General features: G+C 31.2%; 1 protein-coding gene across 3 annotated transcripts in view; it reads right to left on the bottom strand.

The window, feature by feature from the left end:
* Nucleotides 1–14631, bottom strand: part of Brinp3 (BMP/retinoic acid inducible neural specific 3) — a 375650-nt gene that overhangs the window by 111724 nt on the left and 249295 nt on the right. For all 3 annotated transcript variants that reach the window (XM_015491686.2, XM_048809819.1, XM_048809818.1), the window contains exon 6: nt 12460–12696. In XM_015491686.2, the coding sequence (XP_015347172.1) occupies nt 12460–12696 (237 nt within the window). The remainder of the gene's footprint in view (nt 1–12459; nt 12697–14631) is intronic.

Genomic DNA, 14631 nt, shown 5'->3' with positions numbered 1-14631 from the left:
TTCACTTAACTACAGATATACCTCAGTTTCTTACTAATATAGAAGATTAAGGAATGTCAGAAGGCAAGAGTAAAATGTATATATTCCTGTGTGAGGCTATATGGCTTGATGATACAGATTATGATGTTTTCGGTTTTTTGATTTTAAAAAGCCACTGTGTCTGACATTTTGGCAATTCAGAAATATTTGGGATCTTATTCTCTTCTAAGCAAGCACATGGTCAAATGACATTTTTCTGTTTCCTTTGAAATTAGACTTGGTGATAAAATATAATCATAAATACTGTGAAAAGTGGTTCACGTAAGAGCCAGTGATGATTGACTGCAATTTTCCTACTGCCTCCATAGCTAAATTACTCAACAGTAATGATTCCTTGAGGCTGAGTCCAAGAAGGAGAAATATGGAGACCAGCCCAGAGACCCCAGTTATCCTGTGGTAGACATGCAATGTGAGCAAGAAATTGCAATTGTTTATAGGATTGTATTTAGATTTTTTTTTTTACCACTGCAGTATTACCAAGCTGATATTGATTTTTATAGAATTTGGATCCAGAAATGAAGGCAGGGGTGGCAGGAATAGTGCTGAAAAAAAAAAATCAGAAGTTCATAGTTATGGCACTGTCTTGGTGGATCATAGAGGCACCGAGGACACTTAGCAGAGACTATAATGGAAATAATTACAATCTGTGTTAAGCAGTGAGGAAACAGCTGGTATAAATGTTGCCTGTAGTAACTGGAAAAGAAAATCATATGTTTCATAAAATGAGATGTTGGAAAATAGAATGTTAGTTCTGTTGCTGATAACACTTTCAGGCAAAGTATGGCAAGGTATCACTCTCTGTCACAGTGACACATTACTCCAGATGGTGGCTTCATTGCAAGCCCATATCCTGGAGTGAGAAGACATGGAGAAAATCCCACAGCCAACTTGCAATGGACAAGTGATATAGTGGGAAATAAACTGCAATATCATAAGGGAAATCTTGTACTGTGCATTTCTACATAGGTAACAACTTTTCTTGTGTGATATATGACACAGAGGAAAAGTTCAAACTCAGAAAATTTTAAAAGCATGATTAGAGGCAACCACTTCTCAACTCCAATATGAAAATAACTCATTTAATAATTGTCTTATAGTATAAACCTAAGAAAAAGTGCACCTCATAAATACTTTCAATTGGACACCAAAGAACAAGTAAGAAAGTCTAATAAAATCTAATAAAATCAATGATAGAGGAAGGAGGGAGGAATAGTATCGAAAATAAAATGAAAATAGCAAATACAGAAAATATATCTTGGAAAAACTACGGTGTGGCTAATGACCCATGGAATTGACAACTTAAATAGACAAAGAGACAACTTAAATAGACAACTTAAATAGACAACTTAAATAGACAACTTAAATAGACAACTTAAATAGACAAATATCATGTAAAGTTTAAAATTTAAAATGACATATGACTGTCACTGTTTTGGCAGAACAAAGGCTAAGAAAGCTATACCCTAGAATCACCCAATTCTCATCTCAGATGTGGTATGGAAGGATAATGCAACAGGAAAATCACTCATATGTTGGATCTTGGCTGCACTGAAAACAGTAGGCAAGAGAGCTATTCAGAGAAAGAGACACCAAAGACCCTCCAGGAAACATTTATTACTTGCAGGTTCAAGCTCTCAAAATATCTTCCAGAGGAATTTCAGAATTGCTCCAACTAGAGTTAGTTTATTTTGTCCCTTGTTCTTCTTCTTCTGACTGGAAATGCTCATTGTAGTTCTGCTGAACAGTTCTGACTGGTATATACTATGACTGGGATAGGTGACTTGATTTTTGGTTCATGTCTGGTATCAGAAGATACCACACCAGACTAGCAAAGAGACTGAGAAGCCTCACTCATTGCATTGCACTGTACTAGATGTGACTTTTGTTTCCCATGGAGATGAGTTAAATCTGTTGTGAATCTGAATAAAGAAGTAAGTTGAATATCTGGTAATAACAATACATTGTGGAGTCATTAGAACTTCTCACACATATTCAGACTTTTTTCCAAGGAAAAATTCCTCCTTGAGGTAGGGTTAGATAATTTAGCAACAGAATCTTATTAGGTATAGCATGTCTCATTTTCTTTTTTTTAAATATTTTTTAGTTATAGATAGACACAATATCTTTATCTATTTATTTTTATGTGGTGCTGAGGATCAAACCCAGTGCCTCACATGTGCCATGCAGGCACTCCACCACTGAGCTACAGCTACAGACTCCATGGTGATAGCTTCTCTACACAGGGGCTAAACTGCCAACCTGAGTTTTGGAAGAAGACAGAACAAAATCCACAGTAAATTTGCAATGAAGAAGTGACAAAGAAATAGACTAATTTTATAACTCAAAGATTTGAGGATTCTTTATCACTACAGAATTGCTTGTGCTGTTCTGAATAAATAGTCCATCTCAAACTGACTCAACAGTTGAAAAATTAATCACCTCATGCAACTGAATCTCTAGGAGCAAGTTAAGCTTGAAGCAAAAGTGTTCAACTGTTCACTGACTTAACCAAGCATTTTCATATCTTGTGAGGTTGAGGCAACTCTTCTGGTGGCAAGATGGTCCTCTAATGTTCTTATGAATATGTTCTTTCACATCTAACAAACTAATAGTACTCCGTGTAGCTACTGGGAGAAGACAAGGAATCTTTTCTTCCTCCCAGCTATTCTTGGGAATTATACTTCTGGTTCTCATTCACCATTTTTTTTTTCATGTGTCTTGAACTGATCTCTGTAGCCAGGAAAATAGATTCTTATGATTAGCTTGCATTAATCAGAGACCATTCCGGTGCTTAATATGGAGCTCATTCCCATACACTGTACAATAGTAAGAATGGAATGCGGATTCCTCAAAGAAAATTTAGGAGAATTTACTATCAGGGAAGAAGAATGAACAATGAGCAGCAAATAGTAGTATTTTATTAAATTTTATAATGAGTGAAGTAGAATGATAAATTTCAAATATTGTTTACAGAGATACTGATTTTCCTTGGAAAATGTTCTTTATGCATGAGCTTATAGTAAAGTATCATCTGAAGAAGAAACTGTTTTTGAGAAAGAAAATTAAGAATGGTCTACATAAAAATAAAAAGAGGAAACAGATGAATTAAAATTTTTGAAATCAAGCTAATTCTACCTTTATAGCACTATAGCAAGCAATACATTTTATGTTTACAGCATTAGAAAGTTTATCTCCTTTCAGTTGAACTGTCAAAATGAACACTGTTCTCAGAAAATTGACACCTCAACAATCCCCATTACAAGGTGGCCTACAACTGCTATTCTTAGATCAACAAATATATATACTTCCATTTAACAGGACATGATCCTGATAAAGATATTTGTTGACAACAAATATACACCTCAGATCTCCTACACATTAAGTGATAACACAATTTTTCCAAAGTGTCATGTTAAAACATTTCTAAAACTATTTGCACTTCATATCAGCTAAGCTTTTTGTTTTTTTTCTTAAAATGATTACTTGCAAGAATATCACAATTTTCCATAATTACAGTTTAAATAATTACATTTCTCATTCATCCAGAAGCTAGGTGAAGTTGACTTAGAAAACTATTTGAAAAAGGCAATATATTGACATCTCTTTAGAGCTTTAGTATTTATTTGTTCTTCTGGCAGTTCTGATAAATGGTTGCATAATGCAAAGCAAAATAAATTTTGGTTTTAGACATTTATGTGTGTATGTCTGTGTGTTTGTGTAAGATGTTAAGTACTTCCAGTTTTATCATTAAGTTGATTCCTTGATACTGATCTAGGTAGACACTGTCCTTACATAATTGGCTACAAAATTGTTATTTTTATTCAATAAAATATAACATATAAATTAGGTTTTGATAGTGATTACAATTGTGAGGTATAATTTTTTATTCCATATTCCTCTATGTTTTTATCTTCCATATTTTCATTCTAACTGATGTTGCATTTATGCCACCATTATTTTTTATTAGACAACACTATTTTTTTCTGAGAATACCAAGGTAAAGAATGAATATATTTTTATATATATTTTTTTAACTGTTGGAAATTTTCTCCAGTTTCAAGATATGACAGAAAAATTGTATTTTAAACTCCCTGATACTTTTGTTTACACTCTATAAAAAGTGTATTTTCTAGGACTTGCAGATTACAAAAGAAAAAATGACTCAAATATAATCAAATATAAAAGCAGCTTAGCATTGTATGCTAATCAGACCTACTGATTGAATTTTACACTTGGTGAAAACAGGAAACACACAAAACAGTTACAAAAAATTATCTTGACCTAATAAAGTAAAACTTATTTTCTTCCTTTTTATGTGGTGACTGTAATTAGCATTCTATATTACTATGATCTACCTCACATTACTATTTATGCTTCAGAAAAAATCTTCTAAATTTAGATTATTATCTTTTGTAAGAAAATAACAAAAGTAAACTGATTTTTCTGCTTCAATTAAAATATCCTTTGGTATGTTAATAATTTTCATTTGTCTAATTTTTCAAGTTCAGTTGCATTTAGTACTTGAAAGTAACCCCACACCACCCTGATTTGTACATCTACATAAAGTATATAACAGAATTTGAAATTTTGACATATAGGCAAGTAGACACAAATTATTATCTCTTGTGACTAAAATTCAAGAAATCACAGCAGAAACATTTGAAGAATGCACTTGAACATAGTATTATTACTTTCCATTCTATAAAGGAAATGAAATAATCTAGTGCATAGACTTACGATTATGAAAACTGAATGCAGGTTATCAATTTTTAAGCTGTAGGTGATCAGAATATTTTAAAAATCTTTTCTTGGTGCAATATCTGCCACATTATTTCTATTACTTATTGCTCAACAAAAACTAAATGTCAAAATGTTTTTCTAAAAAAAGACAATTAAAAAACCCACTCTTTTCAAAACTATCAAATGTTTTCCTTAATACATTTTACAAGTTTGAAAAGGAATTCAATAAAAAAAGAATATGATGCCATTGAACATGGTCTATTTCCAAGTGCATATTAATTAATGTAGTTTTATTGAAGATGTACCACAAAATGTCTACCATGTAGAGTATTACTATTGTCTACCATGTAGAGTAAAATTTATGGCAAAGTAGGGGAACCCTAATATAAAATATGAATTTTAGCATACCACCAGTAAAAACAAAGAATTAAACATTAAAAATATAAATATTGAAAATAAGACCAGAGATAGAATATAGATTGCTGGGTTTTCTTGTTTGTTTTATAATTTTTATCCTTATTATTTGTTTTGTTTTATTGTTTTTTCAGTACTGGGGATTGAACTCAGGGGCACTCAATCACTGAGCCACATCCCCAGTCCTATTTTGTATTTTGTTTAGAGACAGGGTCTCACTGAGTTGCTTAGCATGTTGTCATTGCCAAGACCTGCTTTGAACTTTTGATCATCCTGTCTCAGCCTCTAGAACCGCTTAATGACATTGACCAATCTACCTGTTAGTATCCACCACACCTGGCTCAGATCAACATTTTCACAACATAAGCACAACTGAATCTAGTATGTTAAGAGTCTGGTTCTAAGATGGACAGTTCAAATGTGGGGCAAGAAGATAATACCACCGTAATTACCACCCAGTTATTCCATTAAATTTAGGATGGAGTGATTATATTACAACTTTCATAATCCAATCATTTCACCTTTGAATATTCCTGTACTACTAATACAGGAGGTTTTGGGGGATATTGCATATTGTACCATATCAGCTACATTTTACAAAATAATTTTTCTAATGAGAAATCAATAACACACCCATCAACATTATGTGGCAATTTCATGTGTTCTAACTTCTCACTTAACTTTTTTATTTTCTACCCTCTTTCCCTGTAGAAGCCTACCATTTAATATACAAGCAGATGGAAATTTGCCTATTTGACTTCTAATTATTGATTTCAGCTTGATTTTATTTATGGTCACACAGCATCTGATTTGAATATGTTGTTCAAGGTTGTTCTGTGGCCCGGAATTTGATGAAATTTAGGAAAATGTTACATGAGTACTGGATATATATATATATATATATATATTTAGTAATATTTTTTGTTCAGTGTTCTATGCATACTATTTTTGTCAACTGCTAAATTTCTGTTTAATTTTCAATCTTCACTGATATAAGAGTTGCTTAATCTTTCATGTATTAGGAGAGGTAGGTTATGATTGTGTATGTGTTTTTTTATCTTATAGTTCTGTAAAACTTTTCTTCACATTTTTTGGGACCAAGGTATTGGTTTTTGACCTAGAGGTTGTAAACATCCCTCTCAGCTTGATTAAACTTTGAACAAATTTCTTCCTGTCTATTTTCCCCTGACTCTTAGACAATCTATTGTAGGATACTTGGCAATTGTACATTCTCTCTCTGTCCTTTCATGTGGAAATCTACAAACTAGACAGGCCTTTCTCCAGGATCTGGGGATCATCCATTTGAAATGAAACCATTAAAGGAGGTAGTATCCCTAATCTCCCAGCTTCGGTGGAACTGCAAGAGCCTAACTCTAAAAATAGACAATTATAAAGCACAAAAGGCCTAATGACATTGACCAATCTACCTGTTAGTATCCACTAATACTTTTCCTTGAGTTTATGACTGCATTTAAAATTCTATATTGTTATCTCAGTGGGGTGGAGTTCAAAGTCTCTCCTTTAATATAATAAACCTTTCTCCTATATTATATATAATAGTCTTAGGAAAAGTATTCCTAATGTATCTTAAAATTTACTACAGTATTCCTTGGGCTGGATTTTACATCACATATTTCTCCATCCTTAATCCTGCACTTATCTGTGTCATTATATTTAAATGTTTCTAATAAATAAAAGTATAAATATCATTATAACCAATTACATAGTATCATTATATACTTTACTTACAATATATAATAATAGGCAAAATAGAAAATTTAATTTTATAACCTTTATAGCAGGATTATATCTGGAATACAACCCTTCCCCTTTATGTTACATTTATGTATTGGATAAGATGATTTTCTCCCTGTTTGCTACTTTATGTTTGTATTTAGAAATCACTAAATAATTTTTATTTGATTTTCTTTTTGCTTGATTTTAATTCATTTTCCTATATTTTTGTGGTTAAGCCAGATTTTTTATTTACATCAATCTAAAACTAATTACATCTTTTAACACATCCTCAGCAATGACAGGATTTTAGAATATTTAGGATAGTTAAGTCTTCCCATTGTTTGACCACTATTACATTATTGTCATTTACTAAGTCCTGTATATATTTTATGTCCATATCACATTATAATCATTATTTTGCATAACTGACATTCACTTAAGCATTTTGCCTCCTTGCCATTGCTAAGTATTGATCTTTCCTTTTGCATTTCCAAGTTTTCACCAGATATATCTTTATTTCACCTCCATTTCTGAAAATATCATTGAGGTGTACGTAATTCTAGAATATTTATTTTTAGCACTTTAGTTTTGTCTAAAAACTTTTGATTGTTTTAAGTCATTACATTTTTGTTCCTTTGTTGACAGTAATCATTTTTTTCCTCTAGATATATCGAAGTATTTTTTCTGTACTTGTAATTTTCTTTAAATTTATTTTACTTTTGTTTTGCTGAACTTATGGAATTCATAGTTTGAATGTTTTTCAGATTTTTGTAAATTGTATCCATTATGTCTTTGCATTTTTTTTGTGCCAGACCCCCACTACTACAATGCCTGAAATTTAAAACACATTAGAACTTTCCTGCATGCGTCCCATAGGTAGGATATTTTGCTGTGGCCTTCCTTGCTGCTTTTATTTTCATATATTCCATTTCTGTGTCCCCATGCTCACTAATCCTGCCATGTCCTGTGTCAAAACTCCCATTAAAACAAAACCAAGTCATTTTTTTTGTTTTCTTTTTTTTTTAAGTTGTTGATGGACGTTTATTTTATTTATTTTGTGTGTTGCTGGGGATTGAACCCAGTGCTAGGCAAGCACTCTACCACTGAACTACAAAGCCCAGCCTAAGTCATTGGTTTTCGATACTGCACTTTTCTGTTTGGAGTGTTCCTGAATCCAGTTTTATTGATTCCAAATCTCTGGTGAACTTTCTAATATCTTTACTCACTTCATCTTTCCTTTTCTTCATTTCTTTAACATTTCAGTAACAGTTTTCTGAAACTATTTTTTACTCGTTTTAACACTGCGATCATCTTACTTCCACTGTCTGCTTACTATTCTTCAATTTAAATTTATTTTAAACAGATATATAAGAACATACAATTTCTACATATCTATGAAATTGCCAGTGATGTTTTCATACATGTATACATTGTGAAATATCTAAATGAGGGTAGGCATATCTGTTCTCCAACATTTTTCATTTTATTATGGTGAAAACTTTCAAAACCCTTCTTTTAGCTTTTTGAAAGGTGCAGAATGTAAATGTTATCTATAGTCACCTGCTGGGCAAGAGCACACCAGAACTTCTGACTCCTGTCTAACTGTAAGTTAACACCCATTGATCAACCTTTCATCTCCCCTTTTTCTTCTGCTCTCCACAACCTCTAATAACCACTGATCTTCTTTCACCTATATAATATCAATATGTTTTTTGTCCATATATAAGTGAGACCATGTGGTGCTTGTTTTTTTGTGCCTGGCTTATTTCGCTTAACATAATGACCTTCAGCTCCATACATTTTGCATATGACAGTATTTAAATATTTTTATAGTGGGATAGTTTTCCATTGTGTAGATGTATAAAATTTTATTTATCAATCAATCAATGGACACGAGGTTGTTTCTACTTATTAGCTATTGTGAATAGTACTGAATTAAACATAGTACTGAATTAAACTGAGGGCAGATGTCTCTTTAACATGCTTTGTTTTCTTTGGACATACACCTAGAATTTGGAATTCTGGATCATCTGGTAGTTCTGTTAATTTTTTTGTGGAACCTCCATCCTGCTTTCCATTATGGCTGTAGTAATTTATATTCCCACCAAAACTGCACAAGGATTCTTTTTCTTCACATTCTTAAAGCACTTGGTATTTTTTGCCATTTTGACCCTTGCAATTCTTACTAGATTGAGGTGGAAATCCAATTGTGGTTTTGCTTTGCATTTACATGATGATTAGGGATGTTGAGCATTTTTTTTTTCATGTATCTGTCAGTCATTCAAAATCTTCATTTGAGAAATGTCTATTTAGGTCTATTGCCCATTTTAAAATCAAGTTATTTATATGCTATTGAGTTTTTTAAGTTCCTTATATATTCTGAATGTTATCCCCTAATTAGATATATAGTTTGCAAATATTTTCTTCCATCATGTAGGTTTCCTTACTACTTTGCTGATTGATTTCATTTGCTGTGCTGAAGTCTTTTTTTTTTCAATTTGACACAATCCCATCTATTTTTGCTTTTGTTCCTCTGTATTTGCAATGTTTTTCAAAAGATATTTTCTCATTCCAATGTCCTGAAGCATTTCTCTTGTCACCCCACCATGGTATTTTCACAATTTCTGGTCTCATATTAGATTCTTATGCATATTTCAAGTTGATTTTTAAGCTGGTGAAAGATAAAGATCTAGTTGCATTCTTGTGCATTTAGATGTCCAATTTTCCCAGCACCATTTATTAAAAAGGCTTCACTTTTTCCAATTTATGCTGTGATACAACAGAATTAAGAATAAAACCAAATTTCAATACAACATTCACTTGATAAAACTGAGTATCCCTTCATGATTAAAAACTCTGAACAAATTAGATATAGGAGACATGCATTTCAAAATAATAAAAGCCATATATACAGGAACTTCATACTGAATAGAGAGAAGCTGAAGGCTCCCTGTCTAAGGATTTGAATAAGAAAAGGATGTCCAATTTAACTATTTATATTCAAAATTATACTGGAATCCTAGCCAGAACATTCAGGCAGGAAAAATAAGACATCCAATTTGGAAATCTGTAGATGACAGTTTCATACATATAAAATTATTAAAACTTCATCAAAAACTATAAGAATTAATAAACAATTTCAGCAAAGTTGCAGTATAGAAATTAGTAATGTTACTATACTCCAATGGAGAATTATCTGAAGTAGAAATTAAGAAAAAATAATTCCATTTACAAGAGTGACCAAAAGAAGTACCTAGGGATAAATTTAACTAACAAGATGAAATATCTCTATAATGGTAACTGTAAAATATTGATGAAATTTTGTAGAGGGCAGAAAAGTTTTAAAACATTCTCTGCTCATGGCTGACCAAATAAATATGATTAAAATGTCCACACTACTAGAAGCAATCTATATATTCAATTAAATCACTATCAAAATATCAATGACATTCTTCACAGAACTAGAAAACAATTTTAAAATCTGTGTGGGATATAAAATCTCCTTATAGCCAAAGCAATCTTGAGCAAAAACAAGAAAATGGAAGACATTTTACTACCTAACTTCCAAATACACTACAAATCTTATATAATCAAAAGAGCATTGTACTGTCCTTAAAAAAAAAAAAAGACATATAGACTGATGGAATAGAACAGAAAGCCCAGATAGACAAATTTATAGTCAACAAATAATGGTTTGTTATCTATACTCCTATAAGTTAATGAGGACTTTATGTCCATTATATATAAATGACCTGAAGTGTTTAAGAAAATGTTTCAATGCACAAGACATCATCCTTTCAACTACTTAATGATTTTTTTCAGAAGACACTATTGAGAGATGATCATTTTAGGATTATATCCTCAGGATATGAACTGGACTTGGTTCTTTTTTGCTTTGGGTGTGGCCCTTGAGCACTTTCAATTTCAGACCTGGTGAATTATTTGCATCTCCAGGCCTGTAACACTTCAGAAGATACAATTCTACCATTGAAAATTTTTTAGTTTAATGGTGAAGTCACCTTCTACATTTTAATGGAAAATAAGGGAAATGTCTAAAATAGAGACTGGCTTCACACTTAAGACAATGTAAGCCTCCCAAAAGTTTTCTGTAACCTGATGTGACCACAAATATTTCTTCTGGTTTCTCTATCTTAGAGTAGCAGGATTTTCCATGGGCTAATAGATTTGCAGCTTTGAAATCTGCCATGAGTTGTTAAATGTGGCCCATGAAAAGCAGTTGTAGAAACTTAGTGTCAATTCATAATTTTCTCCAGAGTTCTCCAACCTTGTCTGTTTGGTTATCAAACCCCTTCTGTAACAGTTTTTTTTTAATTATTTTACTGTAAATTGACAAATTATAATTGCATTTATTAGGTGAATAATTTGATATTATGATGTATATTTATAACATGAAATGACTAAACCTAGGTAAATAAAGAATCTATCACTTCAAATACCTATCTTTTTTGTAGTGAGAATATTTTAATAATTATTCTCATAGCAATTTTAAGTGTATAATTTGATATTATTTAACTGTAGTCATCAAGTTGTGCAAATATCTCTCAAAACCTTAATCCTCCTATTAAACTAAAATTTTGTAGTTAGTCCACCATTTCTCAGTTTTTCCTATACCTAGCCTCTGATAACTACCATTCTTATCTCTGCTTCTATGAATTCAACTGTTTTAATGCACTATTTAAATCAAAATATATTTTACATAAATCTAAATCTGTTAACTTTTCCTAAATCTATTTACTACCCATTTATTTATAATTTGATTGTTCTCATTGTTCATTTGAAAGTTAATCATGCCTAACAATTTTGACCAAATTCTACACAATTATATTCACCATACTATGGAAATTTTTAGTTCTTTTATCATGAATATTACATATGGTCCTATCAACATTTTATTTTTGTTTTGAGGAATCCTTTAATCATATTGTTTAATGTTCAATGCTTTATAAAATGTAGACTGTTAAAGGTAAATGATAGACTGTTCAAGTTTATGCAGCCACTAAGAATTTTGAAGACATATACATGAACTCACAAAAATTTAGAAATAACAAACAAAAAATCCAGACTATCAACGTGAAATTCATCTAAATTTGATAACATGAGTAGTTAATTGAAGGTGAGCACACATGAAAATTGTTTTCCTGTAAAGGTGCAGAACAAATGCTGCCTACATTTCACGTCACAAGTGAAACTCAAAGTCAACCAGAAAAGTCGAAATAAGCATGAAAGGGATCAGTTGATAAATTATTGTGTTGATAACTCAAGAACTTTTAATAAGTGACTAATAGATCCACTCATGGATAGTGCCAATAGCACATATTAATACACAAAGGACAATATATTCTTCCAGGAGAAAACTAAATAACCACTAATAAAAGCAATATGAATGTCCACTTGAAATAATAACAAACAAAAAACTTTCAAACTATGCAGCAGATTCTTTCAATAGGATAAAACAGTCTTTTCAACATCTTTTGGTCAATGATAAAGTGTATAAAATATATATCATACCTGATTCCTCAAAGTCACTGTTGTAGGCTTTCCAGGTTTCAGTTATTCGAAGAAGATTCTCTTCCATGGCTTGGATGTCCATAGAAGGGCAGTTACATTCTGGAAATTTGGGACCACACTGACACCAGCAGTCATTATCCTTGCAGATAAATTCTCCCTCTGAATTGCAAGCAATGTAGCTCAAAGCTGCTTGTACAAAACGTTCCTGAAGATAGTCTGGAAGGAGTACTTGAAGCCCTTGAAGAATAAGCAAAGTCATCAAACAAGTTTACTTTATAAAGAAAAAAGTGCAAAATATGTATTTATAACATTAAGTAAAAACAGTACAAATTTTAGTACATTATGAACGTGTGTATAATTTAAAATTATTATTATAAAGTTATCTATAAAATTTTAAACATTTAGAGTTCTTTCAACACATATGCTGACTCTATGACCTTTTCAAATGTATTTGATTGGATCTTTGTTGCAATTAATCATGATATTTAGTTAGTTTTATGCAATGTAGATAAAACCTTTTCTTTTGTAACATTGAAAATATATGTATGCATTTATTTTCCACTGTTTGATTTCAAATGATTTTTAATATCTTCATTTTCCTTTCAGAGTATCAACCTACAGCAACACACATATGATACAATGGGTTTTAGTGAAAGAGTTCTGGAAAATTCTTGGTAAAGCTTATTCCATTTTTTTCAACAATGCAGAACTTATATACTTGTATTGTTTAGGAGTAGCAACAATTGACTACAGAGGAGCAGATGGACTGATTTAGTTATTTCACAGTTCATTTCCTTGGCACGTACAAAGAGCCCCAGTGACATAGCTCATTACTTTTCTGGATTCAAGTTTTATAAAGTTACTCTCTTTAGAAAAGTATCAACAATTTAAAAAAAACTAAAAATTAATATTGGGGCTTCACAATTATTCTAAGAAAATCAGGGTTTCACTATCAGTATTTCTTGCTACATAAGAAAATTTAATTAGAAGGATAAAAATGAATTCAAAACTAAGGGACAATTTGGCCCACACTAAATTATTATTTATGATGAAATGGATCTTTATAATTTTTGTGTTTCCTTCAAAAAAACATCATTTCTGTACCCTTGACTATTATCTGTGAATTTGATTTACTAAATATCACCAATTAATATTTAAGAAAAAAGTCTACTTTGTAAATGCATTATAAACTATACTTATATCATTCTTTCAGATAAACTCTGTCTTTATTAGCCAAAAAATCACTTTATGCACTTATAAATTCACATTTTTATTAATTTTTATTCTGTCTCAAAAAATATTTAATACCTGTCATTTGAAAGGTAATTGTTATGTAAGGAACAAATGTGAAGATGACAAAGTATTTGTAGTATGTTTAAGAAAAATAATTATTGACTATATAATAATATTATAGCTACATAATAACTCTCACAATAGGATACATGTAATTCAGTAGATATAATTAATTGGATAAGCAATTAATATAGGGCTCAGGAAGGCTAAAACCATTTTTCATAGATAGTTCTCAATATTGAGAGGTTAGTTATCCATGTCAAAGGAGAACACATTAACAGCATCACACACAAATAGAAGAACACATTCTTTAAATAGCAATTAATAGTATTGTTTCAATGGACAAGGTCTATAACAATGGAATAAGTGAGTTGTTAAGAAAAAACATTTGGAGTAATGTAATTGGTATTCCTGTATGATGGTAAAGGCATGAAATTAATTCACTTGGATTTAAGTGACTTAATCCTATAGGATACTCTGAGTAGTACTTATCTGGAAGTGAAAGGTATAAATAAAAAATGATTAATTTCCCCAGAAGGTTTTACAAAATTTAAACCAGACAAATAATGATGGAATGGGAAAATGAGAATGTACTAGACAATATTTTATTTGATGTAGGTGAAATGTGTCAGATGACTCAGAGGCATCAAGTAGTAAAGTAAAAAATACTTCCACTCTCTCATTAGTGCACTGCAGAAATACCTAGGGATTTCTTCTGAAAACATTCCTTTAAGAGCTAAAAATAGACTTAATAAGTCTGAGTGTGTGTTGCCAGGACTCAAGAATTACAATACACTTACTAAAACATTAATTGTGTGTGGATCAGATATTTGCAAACTATTGGTCTATGTTTCAGCTTTGATTTTATAAAAAGAAAGA

The sequence above is a fragment of the Marmota marmota genome, unplaced genomic scaffold, assembly GCF_001458135.2.
Source record: "Marmota marmota marmota unplaced genomic scaffold, marMar, whole genome shotgun sequence".
Lineage (NCBI taxonomy): Eukaryota > Metazoa > Chordata > Mammalia > Rodentia > Sciuridae > Marmota > Marmota marmota.
This window is presented reverse-complemented; position numbering and strand designations above follow the sequence as displayed.